This window comes from Palaemon carinicauda, chromosome 1, assembly GCF_036898095.1.
Source record: "Palaemon carinicauda isolate YSFRI2023 chromosome 1, ASM3689809v2, whole genome shotgun sequence".
NCBI classification, from domain to species: Eukaryota; Metazoa; Arthropoda; class Malacostraca; order Decapoda; family Palaemonidae; genus Palaemon; species Palaemon carinicauda.
Window position 1 is genome coordinate 291,250,206 of NC_090725.1, and position 16,645 is coordinate 291,266,850.

Below are 16,645 nucleotides of genomic sequence, written 5' to 3' on the forward strand. Positions count from 1 at the left end.
TTGATCCTATGTCAATAACTAAAGTAATTAGAAGAAACTTTTCTAGTCTTGTCGACATAATTCCAAGTGTAAGCGTTTTAAATCTGAAGAGTGACTATAGTTACACCAGTTCATAAAGTGTTCTAGATTATGACTTATGTTCATACAGGTCTATTTCGAATCTATCCTTTATTTGGCGTTAGAATATGCATTTCTTTTAATCGAAGCATTGCCAGATAACCAGTCAACATACAGACAATTATATTGTACGCAGGAAGCTGTAGGCATATGTTTTGTTTTAAATTATCTGCTTTAAATGATGTACGAGAATAAATATTTTTTTCTTGACGTTACTCGATCTTGGTGCTTCTTTTGATACAGTCGTGCATGAACTGCTACTAAATTATTTACGGTACATTGGTATTGAAGATCAAGCTTACCTGGTTAACAGAAAGGATTGCGTACGAATTGGAAATAACTCATTAAGTCGAGGGATACTAGTCACTCATATAACTAGATGGAGGACGACATGTTTGGGAGCGCGAGACCGGTGTGACGGTCTGAACGATCCCCCGGTCTCAGAATTCTCCTTGACATTGTATAATGGTACTTTTCCGCCACTAGCTCGCTTCGCTCGCATGAAAATAAAACATCAAGCTCGTATGTACTGGCAAGCGGTAATGTTGAGCTGCGCACGCTAACATTACAGGAAAATAAAACATCAACCTCGTATGCACTGGCAAACGGTAATGTTCGCTCATGCGCAGATTATCAAGGAGAATTCTGAGACCGGGGGATCGTTCAGACCGTCACACCAGTAGATGGATGTTTGATTGGTTTCGCTCTTCCTGACACCTGTCGTCCAGAAAGGGGTGAAATCTAAATTTCTTTTAAATACCTGGACATACCACCAACTTATATGAGTGACTGCACCTCCAAAAGTGTACTAGATCGAATGATACATGATTTTACATCTCCATAAATGACATTGATTATTATTATTATTATTATTATTATTATTATTATTATTATTATTATTATTATTATTATTATTATTATTATTACTATCCAAGCTACAACCCTAATTGGAAAAGCAAGATGCTATAAGCCCAGGGGCTCCAATAAGGAAGAATAGTCCAGTGAGGAAAGGAAATAAGGAAATAAATAGCTGAAGAGAACAAATTAACAATAAATCATTCTAAAAAGTAATGTCAAAAGAGATATGTCATATATAAACTATTAGCAACGTCAAAAGCAAATATGTCATATATAAATTATAAAAAGACTCATGTCCGCCTGGTCAACAAAAAAAAAGCATTTGCTCCAACTTTGAACTTTTGAAGTTCTACTGATTCAACCACCCGATTAGGAAGATCATTCCACATCTTGGTAACAGCTGGAATAAAACTTCTAGAGTACTGCGTAGGGAATGTGTGATAATCAAACAAATAAAATTAGATGAAAATAAAACTGGGTTTATGGTGGTAGGAAGGAAAAATAACTTATGAAACTTGGGATACATCCAAATAAATAATATCAACCTGGTCCTGAAACCTAGTTGAGTTCGTGACCTAGATGTATCACTTTACTATAATTTGTCTCTGTTTAAATTGATAATATAGTAAGAATCGCCGGATATCACGCTAGAAGCATTGCTTTAATAAAGAAGTGCCTGGATTAACATTCTGTAAAGATACTTATTTTCAATATTTTCTTCACAAAAAAGGAATTTTCCAATTGCACAAACAGTTGGAAAATTCCTTTTTTTGTGAAGAAAATATTGAAAATAAGCAAAGAGTACAACAACAAATGTGGATGAAAAGAGAAAAACTAGTGAAAATAAGGAACACACAAAGCCTCAACCTGAATCAGGATTGACGACAGTAACTCTGTCTATTACAATTTATCCAAAGTGCATCTTAAGAAATTACAAAATATATAAAAAGCGGAACAAGGTTGGTAAAAGGTGCCCCACCCCAAGAAAGGATTACTCTTATAATAATTGAAGAAAATTCTTCATATGTTGAATGAAAGTATTTTTAGCTTCCTATGTATGTCAGATCCAGAGAAAAGTCAGTATCATGGCATTACTTAAAACATGATTTATGTCTTTATCTACCTTCCCCATCTATATATATATATATATATATATATATATATATATATATATATATATATATATATATATCTATGTTTACACACACACACACACACACACACGTATATATATATATATATATATATATATATATATATATATATATATATATATATATATATATATATATGTTTACACACACACACACACACACACACACACGTATATATATATATATATATATATATATATATATATATATATATATATATATATATATATATATATACATAAATAAAATCAGCCGTAGGTAGTCCACTGCAGGACAGAGGCCTCAGACATGACCTCCCATGAACTCTTTGGATGGAGCTGCTAAAACACGTTACAATATAAATTTAAATGCTTCAGGTGAGTAATAAGATATAAAATACAACTGTTCTAACTTCTAGCGACACTTGCAAGTTAAAAATGATGATAAACAATAATTATTTTGAACTGTTTACAGCACACAAGTGTGAGGTGTATTACTGCTGGCCTTATAAACCAATCGCCTTCTCTTGTCATTTCGCTCATACCTCTCAAGTTGTCGTTTGGCTTTGGCATAGCTGGGTGTTCTTTCTCAGTCTTATTGGGTTTACCTGTACTTTGGCAATTTAATATAAATTCATAATGAACACCAAGACATACTGTTGGAACACCAATCACCAGAATGTTGAATTATATTAAAATATGTTAAATTTCATAAATACCTTTCCTCACTGGGCTATTTTTCCCTATTGGAGCCCCTGGGCTTATAGCATCTTGCTTTTCCAATTAGGGTTGTAGCTTGGATAGTAATAATAATAATAATAAATCTCGCAAATTTCGGGATGACGTTATAGAGCTGACATCTTTCCAGAAACGTAACGTCAAGTTTTGCCTTCTCCCACTTCTTCAGCTGGCTCTCCCATTGTCGTACTTGGATCCAGGCGTTCCTGTTATAGCGGCGAATGATAATATCCGATACTGAGCGGGTGGAAGGGAACCTCAGTTTAATAAGGAACTGGAGAATTACGACAACGCCAAACATTCTTAAATTTATTTCCGTCACCAACAAATAACAACGTTTCAAACATCTCTGTGTTCATAATCATGTTCCTGGGTAAAAGAAAGTAAAACAATAAAGAGCAAACTGTACATAAATATTGTAAACAAACAAATAAATTCTAAGTTAGAATGGGAAAAGGCATAATTAGGCAATCTTCAAAGGAAAGCTAGAAATTTCTTGATTAAGTTGTGGCTTTTTAGATTTTATAAAGATTGACTCTGCTATTCTTATTTCATTTTCATATGAGCCTCTGTATATTATTGAAAAGTTGTCCAAAGAGAAAGAACACTTACAATCCATTTCGCAATGGTCTCGTATGCTGGACTGTAAAGGTTTGGACAAGGCTCTGCCAGTTCGGCTGCTAATTCCCTTGTGATCTTGGTAGCGAGAAAAAACGCATTTTTTCGTGGAGCCAATGTAAGCTAATTGGCAATTTGGACAGTTAAACAGGTAAACCACCATTGATTCAAAGGTCTTTTGCAGCTTTTCTTTATGGTTAACAAAACTTTTTATTTTGGAGTAATTATAGAATATTAAATTCGGTTTAATTTGTGGTAGGTATTTACTCAGGATTTCATGTATTCTGATTTTAATATATTTGTTTGTTTCATCATTAAAATAAGGTAATTTTATGAAGAGTTCAACTTTTTTTGGACCAAATAATAATAAAGTGTTCACTACAAATAACCCGACTCTTTGGTTTAAAGGTCGCTCATGAATGGCAGAGGCAAGGGACAGTGACATTGCCCTAGCAAGCAGGACAATACCCTAGAGACTGGCCATATTTTATATGATCAGCGCCCAAGCCTCCTCTCCACCCAAGCTAGGACCAGGGAAGGCCAGGCAAATGGCTGCTGATGACTCAACAGATAGACCTATAGGCTCCCCCAAACCCCCCAACCTTAGCTCACAAGGATGGTAAGGTTGCAGACACTAATAGCACTAACGAGATTGAGCGATTGAGCGGGACTCGAACCGCCGATGGATGGGCTGCGTTTCTCCCAAACTTACTTAGTTCGTCAATCCCACGTCTTCTCTTATTTCCCCTGCTTCATTTGCAATCTCAAGGGAACCATTCTGTTATTCCCATTGTCCATATATTAGCTGTTATTTTCATTATATGTCATGTCTGTCCATTTTTTTTTCATGGACAGAATATCCTCTACTCTAGTTTGCTCTCGTATCCATATTGATCTATTTCTGTCTCTTAGTGTTAATCCTTTGAGTGTAAAAAAGAGCAAGTCGAGAGTTACTTATGACATGTCTCGCTTGAACAAAAATGACTGAATTAAATAAGATTCACTTTTTGTTCATGAAATGTTTATTATTACTTGGAAGGCATCACATGACAAAAAGTGAATCTTATTTATGATAATATCATATATTCTTAGGCAAAAATAATCATTTATTCTACTGTAGATTCAAGACTAATGATTGTTTTTTCGACTTTTCCCATGAGTTCACATCCTGATAATAGGCTAATTTATATAGTAGGCCTATTGTGGCGTGTTGGTTTTATTTTTAATTTAATAACAACAGAAAATTTTAGATAATTTATCTGGATAATTAAATCATATGCCTAAGAGAGAGAGAGAGAGAGAGAGATTCAGATGCTGATAATAGGCTAATTTATATAGTAGGCCTATTGTGGCGTGTCGGTTTTATTTTTAATTTAATAACAACAGAAAATTTTAGATAATTTATCTGGATAATTAAATCATATGCCTAAGAGATTGAGAGAGAGAGAGAGAGAGAGAGAGAGAGAGAGAGAGAGAGAGAGAGAGATTCAGATGCTGATAATAGGCTAATTTATATAGTAGGCCTATTATGGCGTGTCGGTTTTATTTTTAATTTAATAACAACATAAAGTTTTAGATAATTTATCTGGATAATTAAATCATATGCCTAAGAGATTGAGAGAGAGAGAGAGAGAGAGAGAGAGAGAGAGAGAGAGAGAGAGAGAGAGAGATTAATTTATATAGTAGGCCTATTGTGGCGTGTCGGTTTTATTTTTAATTTAATAACAACATAAAGTTTTAGATATTTTATCTGGAGAATTAAATCATATGCCTAGAGAGAGAGAGAGAGAGAGAGAGAGAGAGAGAGAGAGAGAGAGAGAGAGAGAGAGAGAGAGATTAATTTATATAGTAGGCCTATTGTGGCGTGTCGGTTTTATTTTTAATTTAATAACAACATAAAATTTTAGATAATTTTTCTGGATAATTAAAGCATATGCCTAAGAGATTGAGAGAGAGAGAGAGAGAGAGAGAGAGAGAGAGAGAGAGAGAGAGAGAGAGAGATTCAGATGCTGATAATAGGCTAATTTATATAGTAGGCCTATTATGGCGTGTCGGTTTTATTTTTAATTTAATAACAACATAAAGTTTTAGATAATTTATCTGGATAATTAAATCATATGCCTAAGAGATTGAGAGAGAGAGAGAGAGAGAGAGAGAGAGAGAGAGAGAGAGAGAGAGAGAGAGAGAGAGAGAGATTAATTTATATAGTAGGCCTATTGTGGCGTGTCGGTTTTATTTTTAATTTAATAACAACATAAAGTTTTAGATATTTTATCTGGAGAATTAAATCATATGCCTAGAGAGAGAGAGAGAGAGAGAGAGAGAGAGAGAGAGAGAGAGAGAGAGAGAGATTAATTTATATAGTAGGCCTATTGTGGCGTGTCGGTTTTATTTTTAATTTAATAACAACATAAAATTTTAGATAATTTTTCTGGATAATTAAAGCATATGCCTAAGAGATTGAGAGAGAGAGAGAGAGAGAGAGAGAGAGAGAGAGAGAGAGAGAGAGAGATTCAGATGCTGATAATAGGCTAATTTATATAGTAGGCCTATTATGGCGTGTCGGTTTTATTTTTAATTTAATAACAACATAAAGTTTTAGATAATTTATCTGGATAATTAAATCATATGCCTAAGAGATTGAGAGAGAGAGAGAGAGAGAGAGAGAGAGAGAGAGAGAGAGAGAGAGATTAATTTATATAGTAGGCCTATTGTGGCGTGTCGGTTTTATTTTTAATTTAATAACAACATAAAGTTTTAGATATTTTATCTGGAGAATTAAATCATATGCCTAGAGAGAGAGAGAGAGAGAGAGAGAGAGAGAGAGAGAGAGAGAGAGAGAGATTAATTTATATAGTAGGCCTATTGTGGCGTGTCGGTTTTATTTTTAATTTAATAACAACATAAAGTTTTAGATATTTTATCTGGAGAATTAAATCATATGCCTAGAGGAGAGAGAGAGAGAGAGAGAGAGAGAGAGAGAGAGAGAGAGAGAGAGAGAGAGAGATTAATTTATATAGTAGGCCTATTGTGGCGTGTCGGTTTTATTTTTAATTTAATAACAACATAAAATTTTAGATAATTTTTCTGGATAATTAAAGCATATGCCTAGAGAGAGAGAGAGAGAGAGAGAGAGAGAGAGAGAGAGAGAGAGAGAGAGAGAGTTAAAAATCTATCATTCACGTCAAAATTATATTCATACTACCGTAAACAATGAACAATACTTTCTTATGGTAAATAAATATATTTTTATGATTTATGTAGTAAAATAAAAACATTTATTACATTTTTACCATTATGTAAAAGAAAATTAAATATTTTAATACATTGATAAAATTTAAGCGACTCGAAAAAATCTTTCATTCACGTCGAAATTACAATGAAAAATACTTTCTTATGATAAATAAATAATTTTGTTTAGGATTTTTATAGTAAAATAAAAACATTTTTTTACAATTATATGAAAGAAAATTAAATATTTTTACTATGATAAAATTTAAGCGAGACTCGAATGCTACCCGTAAACAATGAAAAATACTTTTAATGATAAATAAATATTTATTTAGGATTTAATAGTAAAATAAAAACATTTATTACATTTTTACCATTATGTAAAAGAAAATTAAATTTTTTTACTATGATAAAATTTAACCGAGACTCGAATGCTACTCGTAAACAATGAAAAATACTTTTAATGGTAAATAAATATATTTTTAGGATTTATTTAGTAAAATAAAAACATTTTTTACCATTATATGAAAGAAAATTAAATTTTTTTACTATGATAAAATTAAGTGTTTTACGACATTGATAAAATTTAAGCGAGATTCGAATGCTACCCGTAAACAATGAAAAATACTTTCTAATGATAAATAAATATATTTTTATGATTTATGTAGTAAAATAAAAACATTTATTACATTTTTACCATTATATGAAATAAAATTAAATATTTTACGACATTGATAAAATTTAAGCGAGACTCGAATGCTACCCGTAAACAATGAAAAATACTTTTAATGGTAAATAAATATATTTTTATGATTTATGTAGTAAAATAAAAACATTTTTTACAATTATATGAAAGAAAATTAAATTTTTTTACTATGATAAAATTAAGTTTTTTATTACATTGATAAAATTTAAACGAGACTCGAATGCTACCCGTAAACAATGAAAAATACTTTTAATGATAAATAAATATATTTTAGGATTTATTTAGTAAAATAAAAACATTTATTACATTTTTACCATTATTTAAAAGAAAATTAAATTTTTTTACTATGATAAAATTTAAGCGAGACTCGAATGCTCCCGAACATAAACAACATCCTATGGTGAGACAAATCTTCCTCCCGAGTCCTTCTGATCTGGTTTTCTCCTTCGGGATTGCCTGTGACCGGTGTCCCGCCGGCCATGGAGGCAGCAGGAGCAACCACTGGCAGGAATACGAGATATATGATGGAAGGCGTTGGTGCGAGGGTAATACGAGGTCCTGACTGGAAGTGGGGCAAGCAGGTATAGGTCTAACCTTGTCTGAGGGTTGTTTTAAGTTTTGTGTTTTGTCGGTTCATTTTTTAGTAATATAAGTTAATTAATTGTGATAACTGAACCAATAGCATTTAAAAATTTTACGGCAGTTAATATTGCTTTAGGCTACCCTACAAAAACCAAGGTTTGTACAGGCAAAACCTAGGCCTAGGTTCTTATAGATTGAGTTTTGACGATTACCGTAAAATGAGATGAATAATTGTTTAACTGAACCAATTAATTGGGATAACTGAACCAATAGTATTTAAAAAATGTTACGGCAGTTCCCATTGCTATAGACTACCTAAAAAAACCAAGGTTTAGATAGGCAAAGCCTAGGCCTAGGTTCTTATAGATTGAGTTTTGACAATTACCGTAAAATGAGTTTTGACAATTACCGTAAAATGAGATAATTAATTGTGATAACTGAACCAATAGTATTTAGAAATGTTACGGCAGTTAATATTGCTATAGGCTACCCTACAAAAACCAAGGTTTAGATAGGCAAAGCCTAGGCCTAGGTTCTTATAGATTTTGACAATTACCGTAAAATGAGATAAATAATTGTTTAACTGAACCAATAATATAAGTGAACCAATAGTATTTAAACATTTTACGGCAGTTGATATTGCTATAGGCTACCCGACGAAAACCAAGTTTAGATAGGCAAAACCTAGGCCTAGGCTCTTATAGATTGCGTTTTGACAATTACCGTAAAATGAGATAAATAATTGTTTAACTGAACCAATAGTATTTAAAAATGTTACAGCAGTTCCTATTGCTATAGGCAACCCTTCAAAAACCAAGTTTAGATAGGCAAAACCTAGGTCTAGGGTCTTATAGATTGAGTTTTGACGATTACCGTAAAATGAGTTTTGACAATTACCGTAAAATGAGATAAATAATTGAGATAACTGAACCAATAGTATTTAAAAATGTTATAGCAGTTCCCATTGCTATAGACTACCTAAAAAAACCAAGGTTTAGATAGGCAAAGCCTAGGCCTAGGTTCGGAGCCTTTGTACATCAGTGGCCAGTTCCTCACATTTTCATTAAAATTGGACATCAACTAACCTAAACTTTCCCCCTAACCTATACTACAAGCCCTGTCCTTACCTAACGGGGGCCTAATGCCCCCTGCGACCCTCCTTATACTGCCGTATTCTAAGTTAGACATAATAATACACACAGGTGGCCGCTATCATACATACACCCCCTAGGTTCTTATAGATTTTGACAATTACCGTAAAATGAGATGAATAATTGTGATAACTGAACCAATAGTATTTAAAAAATGTTACAGCAGTTCCCATTGCTATAGGCTACCTTACAAAAACCAAGGTTTAGATAGGCAAAGCCTAGGCCTAGGTTCGGAGCCTTTGTACATCAGTGGCCAGTTCCTCACATTTTCATTAACCCTTTTACCCCCAGGCTCTTTGGAAATTTCCAATCCTTAACCCCCAAGGTGTTATTTTATCCCCAGCACATTTTGCAGTATATTTTTTTTTAAATTGCTCTAACAGCCTTAATTTTTGTCATAGAGAGGTCAGGTTGGTTTCATTCTCTTGGAAAATGCCTGAATTTTCTTTAAAAATTATCAAAAATATGCAAAAAATAATTTTTATAGCCTTTTTTTGCAAGGACGTACCGGTACGTCCATAGGGGTAAAGGGTTGGCTATTGTGAAACGTACCGGTACGTCCTTTGGGGGTAAAAGGGTTAAAATTGGACATCAACTAACCTAAACTTTCCCCCTAACCTATACTACAAGCCCTGTCCTTACCTAACGGGGGCCTAATGCCCCCTGCGACCCTCCTTATACTGCCGTATTCTAAGTTAGACATAATAATACACACAGGTGGCCACTATCATACATACACCCCCTAGGTTCTTATAGATTTTGACAATTACCGTAAAATGAGATGAATAATTGTGATAACTGAACCGATAGTATTCAAAATTTTACGGCAGTTTATATTGCTATAGGCTACCCTACCAAAACCAAGGTTTAGACAGGCAAAACCTAGGTCTAGGGTCTTATAGATTGAGTTTTGACGATTACCGTAAAATGAGATGAATAATTGTTTAACTGAACCAATAATATAAGTGAACCAATAGTATTTAAAAATTTTACGGCAGTTAATATTGCTATAGGCTACCCTACGAAAACCAAGGTTTAGATAGGCAAAGCCTAGGCCTAGGTTCTTATAGATTGAGTTTTGACGATTATCGTAAATTGAGATGAATAATTGTTTAACTGAACCAATAGTATTTAAAAATGTTACAGCAGTTCCTATTGCTATAGGCTACCCTACAAAAACCAAGGTTTAGACAGGCAAAACCTATGCCTAGGTTCTTATAGATTGCATTTTGACAATTACCGTAAATTGAGATGAATAATTGTGATAACTGAACCGATAGTATTTAAAAATTTTACGGCAGTTAATATTGCTATAGACTACCTAAAAAAACCAAGGTTTAGACAGGCAAAACCTAGGCCTAGGGTCTTACAGATTGAGTTTTGACGATTACCGTAAATTGAGATGAATAATTGTTTAACTGAACCAATAATAACTGAACCAATAGTATTTAAAAATTTTACGGCAGTTCCTATTGCTATAGACTACCTACAAAAACCAAGGTTTAGACAGGCAAAGCCTAGGCCTAGACCTAGACCTAGGCTCTTATAGATTGAGTTTTGACAATTACCGTAAAATGAGATGAATAATTGTGGTAACTGAACCAATAGTATTTAAAAATTTTACGGCAGTTCCTATTGCTATAGGCTACCCTACAAAAACCAAGGTTTAGATAGGCAAAGCCTAGGCCTAGGCTCTTATAGATTGCGTTTTGACAATTACCGTAAAATGAGATAAATAATTGTTTAACTGAACCAATAATATAACTGAACCAATAGTATTTGAAAATTTTATAGCAGTTAATATTGCTTTAGGCTACCCTACGAAAACCAAGGTTTAGACAGGCAAAACCTAGGTCTAGGTTCTTATAGATTTTGACAATTACCGTAAAATGAGATAAATAATTGTGATAACTGAACCAATAGTATTTAAAGATTTTACGGCAGTTCTTATTGCTACAGGCTACCCTACGAAAACCAAGGTTTAGACAGGCAAAACCTAGGCCTAGGTTCTTATAGATTTTGACAATTACCGTAAAATGAAATAAAACTACAGTACAGTTACTGTGATGAAAAGGCCTATTATAATATGATTTGATAGCCTTTGTAGTTAGTTTGGACAGACTGAATAAAACACGTTATGAGGGAAACACGCGGAAGAACACCACCTAACCTGAGGTTCACCACCTAACCTAACCTAGGAGCTGTCTCCTTTCCTACTTAGTCACTGGGGGTTCTACGCTCCTCTGGTACCCCCCATAGACTACCGTATACCTAACTTACCCTGCTCCAACGGACCACATTCACCCCTAGGATTGTAGTTAATAGTATAGGCCTACATCGTATGTAAAGGTAGTCTATAGTCCATTTCTTTTAGCGATGCAAATTTGCACCGACTCGCAGCGGTGCGCTTTTAGCTCGGAAAAGTTTCCTGATCGCTGATTGGTTGGACGAGATAATTCTAACCAATCAGCGATCCGGAAACTTTTCCGAGCTAAAAAGCCACCACTGCGAGTCGGTGCAAATATGCATCGCTAAAAGAAATGGACTATAGTGAGTTTATTTATTGTATTTGGTTGAAGCAGTGTGATATGAACCATTATTTTGTCAACCAACTGATGGTTTTTAACTTTGGTATTGGTTTAATTTTAACCTACCATAAAACTAAGTCAAAATTCATCATTAAGGGAAGCACCAGACCTCCTTATAAGCAATGCAGTTAGGTGTTATTTAAAAGTGAGTCATCTCTTTGTTTTCAGCTGATTTTGTTGATTCAAAAAACCAAATGAAAGATAATCCATTTAGAAATATTTTTATGAAACCAAGTTTAGATATTTGTTTCATCTTTTTTTTTTTTAATTTTTCCAATTTTTGTTTTCAATTTTGTGGCAGTAGATGAGAAAAAAATACATACAAAGATGCTTTTTTTCCAATTTTTTTTTTCAATTTTGTGGGAGTAGATGAGAAAAAAATACATACAAAGATGCTTTTTTTTCATTTTTTAATTTCAATTTTGTGGCAGTAGATGAGAAAAAAATACATACAAAGATGCTCTCATATTTGTTCTATCAGCTGGTTTTTAAATGGTGTGAATCTGTCAACATCCAAAAGAATTGAATCATTTTTGTGTGTGAAAAATCAAAGTTTTGAGAAAACGCAATGTAAACTAGAAATACTATAGGAAACACCTGTTTTTTAGTTGAAAAGCCTTTTTCGTCCATAACTATAATAAAACCAAATAATTACCCATGTACTTTATGAGTAAATATAGGATGATAACTTCCTCTCCTAACCTAACCTAGAAAGTAGTGTGCGTATGTATTGATGGGGCTCGGTCACTGCACCCCCATTTTTGTTAACCCTTTAACCCCCAGGCTATTTGGAAATTTCCAACTCTTAACTCCCAGTGGGTTATTTTTTTTCCCAGCACATATTGCAGTATATATATTTTTTAATTGCTTCAACAGCCTTAATTTTTGTCATAGAGAGGTCAGGTTGGTCTCATTCTCTTGGAAAATGCCTGAAGTTTTTCAAAAAATTATCAAAAATATGAAAAAAAAATATTTTTATAGCCTTTTTTTGCAAGGACGTACTGGTACGACCATGGGGGTAAAGGGATGGCTTTTGTGAAACGTACCAGTACGTCCTTTGGGGGTAAAAGGGTTAACTGACCCAAGACACGTGATCCGAGTGTCAAGCATCTTCATATCTTTGAGCAGTGCAGGGCTATGTATATACGCATACATCATCAACAGCAATAATTGCAACTATTTCTAGTCCCCTGTAGCACAAAGCCCTCAGACATGTCAATTTATGTTTGGTTTAGCCAGTTTTCATCACACCGGCCAGTGCAGATTGGTGATGGTGGAAGATTTTTGTCTGATCGCTCACAGCAAACCAACCTATAGTCTATTTTTCATAGCGGTGCATATTTGCGCTGACTCACAGGGGGGTGCCCTTTTAGCTCGGAAAGGTTCCTGATACCTGATTGGTCGGAAGTATTTTTGTCCGAACACCTTCATTGTTCTCGAATGATTACCAAGTAATGTGAATCAAAACTTATTTACTAACCTATATTTCTTCATCACATATATGTTTTGTCAACAAACAATATGAAAGAATAAATATATTATAAAGTATCGTCATGGTAAGTCTAAATTTAATAACACAATCCGCCGAAGTCATCACAGCAGCTTGTTTTCGGATGCACGCTTTGTAATTTTGTAATTTTTCACATATTTTAACACAAATTGGGATAAATTACACTCAGCATAAGGTAAACATGTTATTATAAACTTTCTTTGAATACCAGAAGTTACCAAAAAACATGGAATTAATAAAACCCTATATTTGTGAAAACTTGTGGGGAGGTAAAAGAACAGCCTGCAGCGGCCTGGCGGGAAAACAATCCCTTCTGATTGTCATAGACGCAGTTTTTTTTCCCGTAATATAGTTCGGCCTATTCCTTTCAGTTAAAATAGTCTTGTATTGTCTCTCTTCTTAATATTTTGCTTAGTATTTTCCCACATTCCTGTTTCTCACCTAATATCTATCTATTTTCCCGGATATCCCTTCTTTCATATAGGCCTATGTGATATCCGCACTACGATTCCTTATGTTTTGTACCTTTCGCCAGTAAGTATGTAAATTAAAAACAGCATAAATTTTATGCTGTGTAGCAAGTATAGCCTATTTTGTAAACCTGTTCAGTAGCTCACATTACATCAATTGAAATTAAGCATAGTATTTTTTTTTTTATTCCCGCCTCTACACTATTTTAATGAGACTAGCACGAGCTTCCCTTCAGGCCAACACTCTCCACAGAGGCTAAGAAATAAGGAATCGTAGTGCGGATATCAGGCTTGATTTTTCCCCTTTTGGGGGGTTCTTCTCTTGCCTTTTTTTCGTGCGACTATGCTCTTGGTGCTGAGCGGTCACACCTGCAGATTTGCTCAAGGGGCTGGGCAACTGCATGATCCCCTCTTCGGAGGATTGCTCCTTTTAGGTCACTGGCTGACCAGTCTCTTGAACGAAGTGTTTTTCTTTCGTTCGCGAGAGAGTACACTCATAGAGACTTCTTTTCGGAGGATTCTTCTGCTGCTGTTGCTGTTGGCCTCCTTCCCCGTAAGGCTCACCGTCCGCCTCGTCGTAAGGGCCTCTCATCTCCCTATAAGGGTGCTAAGAGGCGCCTTTTTGAATCTCCGTTTGCAGCCTATAACTCCATCTTCTTGATCTTCCGCCCTGGTGCAGATGGACAGCAGTCTGACCTCGTCTTCCGACGGGCAACGGTCTTCCCGACGGACAACGGTCTTCCGACGGATATCAGTCTCCCGGCGGACAGGCAACGGTCTTCCAACGGATATCAGTCTCCCGGCGGACAGGCAACGGTCTTCCGGCGGACATCTGTCTCCCGACGGACAACGGATCGGGGCAAAGGGTGGCCTCCCATTGGGGTTATTCCCTTGCGTGTCAGGGTTCCCCTGCGCGCCCTTCTGCTGTGTTCTCTCCTGCTCCTGCTCAGTGTTAGCGCACAGGCGCTCTCCTGCTCATCAATGCTTCCTGATCGCTAGCGCACAGGCGCTCTCCTGCTCATCAGTTCTTCCTGATCGCTAGCGCACAGGCGCTCTCCTGATCGCTAGCGCTCTCCTGTTCGCCAGTGCTCTCCTGTTCATCAGCGCTCTCCTGTTCGTCAGCGCTCTCATGATGATCATCTCTGCTGTTCCTGTTGGTTCCTGTTACGCGCCCTTGCGATCTAGAACTTCGGTTCAGGTCTGGGTCAAGGACTCTTCTTCTATGCGCAGGCTTCAACGCGTTGCCATCTGCTCGTCAGCGATCATCAGCTCGCCAGCGACCTTAGACACGTCAACGTTCACCTGCTCGCCAGCGATCTCCTACGCGTCAACGATCGCCATCGATCTGCCACACGTGTCAGTTCCCTTGACCACCATCAGTAGCGATCTAGCGCTCGCCTGCTGTGGACCACGATCTCCGGTAGCTGAGTCTTGCCATAAACCTTCCTCCTGCTCGCCAGTGCTCACCTTTTCTTCTGTCCTTCTGTGCGCCAGCTTTCTTCATTTGCCAGCGCACATCTGCGCGCCCTTCTTTGCCACAGACCAATGGGTGCCAACGGTCTTCTGACCGTCTAGGATCGCCTGATTAACAGCTGGCTTCAGCGCTCGCCTTCCTGATGCACCTGCGCGCCTTCTGTTGGCGCAATGCGCGCTAACCATCACTAGTCTCTCTCGCGTTGGCAATCGCCTATGCACCCGCGCGATTCTACGTCTGCTCAGTAGCGTTTTGATAACGCACCACCGCTCGCCAACGCGCCGTCGCTTGCCGACGCGCCATCGCTTGCCAACGCTCCGTCACTCTCCTGCGGGCTATCGCCTCGCCAGAACGCGCCATCGGTGTCCCGACCGCGCGCCCACATGCCTGCGCGACCACACGCCCACGTTCCTGCGCGACCGCACGCCCACGTGCCTATACGTCGACGCTCATGCGCGAACGCACACATGCTTTCCAATGTTCGCCCGCGCGCGAACCAACGGTATTCCATCGCACGAACGGACGGTTTCTGTCACGCGAATTGACGGTTTCCGTCACGCGAACCGACGGGGTTGGTTCCGTCGCGCGAACCGACGGGGTTGGTTCCGTCGCGCGAACCGACGGGGTTGGTTCCGTCGCGCGAACCGACGGGGTTGGTTCCGTCGCGCGAACCGACGGGGTTGGTTCCGTCGCGCGAACCGACGGGGTTGGTTCCGTCGCGCGAACCGACGGGGTTGGTTCCGTCGCGCGAACCGACGGGGTTGGTTCCGTCGCGCGAACCGACGGGGTTGGTTCCGTCGCGCGAACCGACGGGGTTGGTTCCGTCGCGCGAACCGACGGGGTTGGTTCCGTCGAGCGAACCGACAGTGTTTCTTCGCACGAACGTCGGCTTAATTCTTGCAGTATCCATTGCTCGCCTATGGGTTATCGCTCGCCGACCACCAGCTCTTGCCCTTCCTACCACGCTCGCCCTCTTTCTGCGCTCCTTCGCTCACCTTCGTTTGCGTGACCGCGCATGGACGCTTCCACGTTCGCCCACGCGCAAATCATTGATTTACCATCGCGCAAGCTCCAGGGCGATTGCGACCACGATTCCCTTGGGGTTTTCGCAGCATGGGCAGCCTGGCGAGTTCTGGAGCGTATTTCCAGAACACGGCCTCACCCCGTAAAGGCAGAGCATGGCACATGCAAGAATAAGAAGAATCTTCAGGGAGGTCTGAGCAACACTCCTCTTTCCAGACATTCCCTGGAAGGATTTTTGGCGGGGGCTTTCCGTTCGAGATTTCTCCATCGGCCAAGGGGTGACTGCTTACCCCTTCCTCTTCTCCATCTCGTGTAAGGGGCTTACCAGGTCCTTTCCCTCCTCGATTACGGCCCGAGGTTTGGTTCAAGGAAGTTACAGGAAGGTCATGGGTACTTTCCTCCTCTCGGGCTCAGGCACCTTGGTGTTTCGTCGTTAAGTATCTAACT

The 16,645-nt window shown here is 37.7% G+C and overlaps 1 protein-coding gene across 2 annotated transcripts in view; it reads left to right on the forward strand.

Annotated features, from left to right (window-relative positions):
• Positions 1-7,770: 7,770 nt before the first annotated feature.
• mib1 (mind bomb 1) overlaps positions 7,771-16,645 on the forward strand; it is a 92,303-nt gene continuing 83,428 nt past the window's right edge. For both annotated transcript variants that reach the window (XM_068378058.1, XM_068378065.1), the window contains exon 1: positions 7,771-7,981. In XM_068378058.1, the coding sequence (XP_068234159.1) occupies positions 7,880-7,981 (102 nt within the window). In that variant the 5' untranslated portion in view covers positions 7,771-7,879. The remainder of the gene's footprint in view (positions 7,982-16,645) is intronic.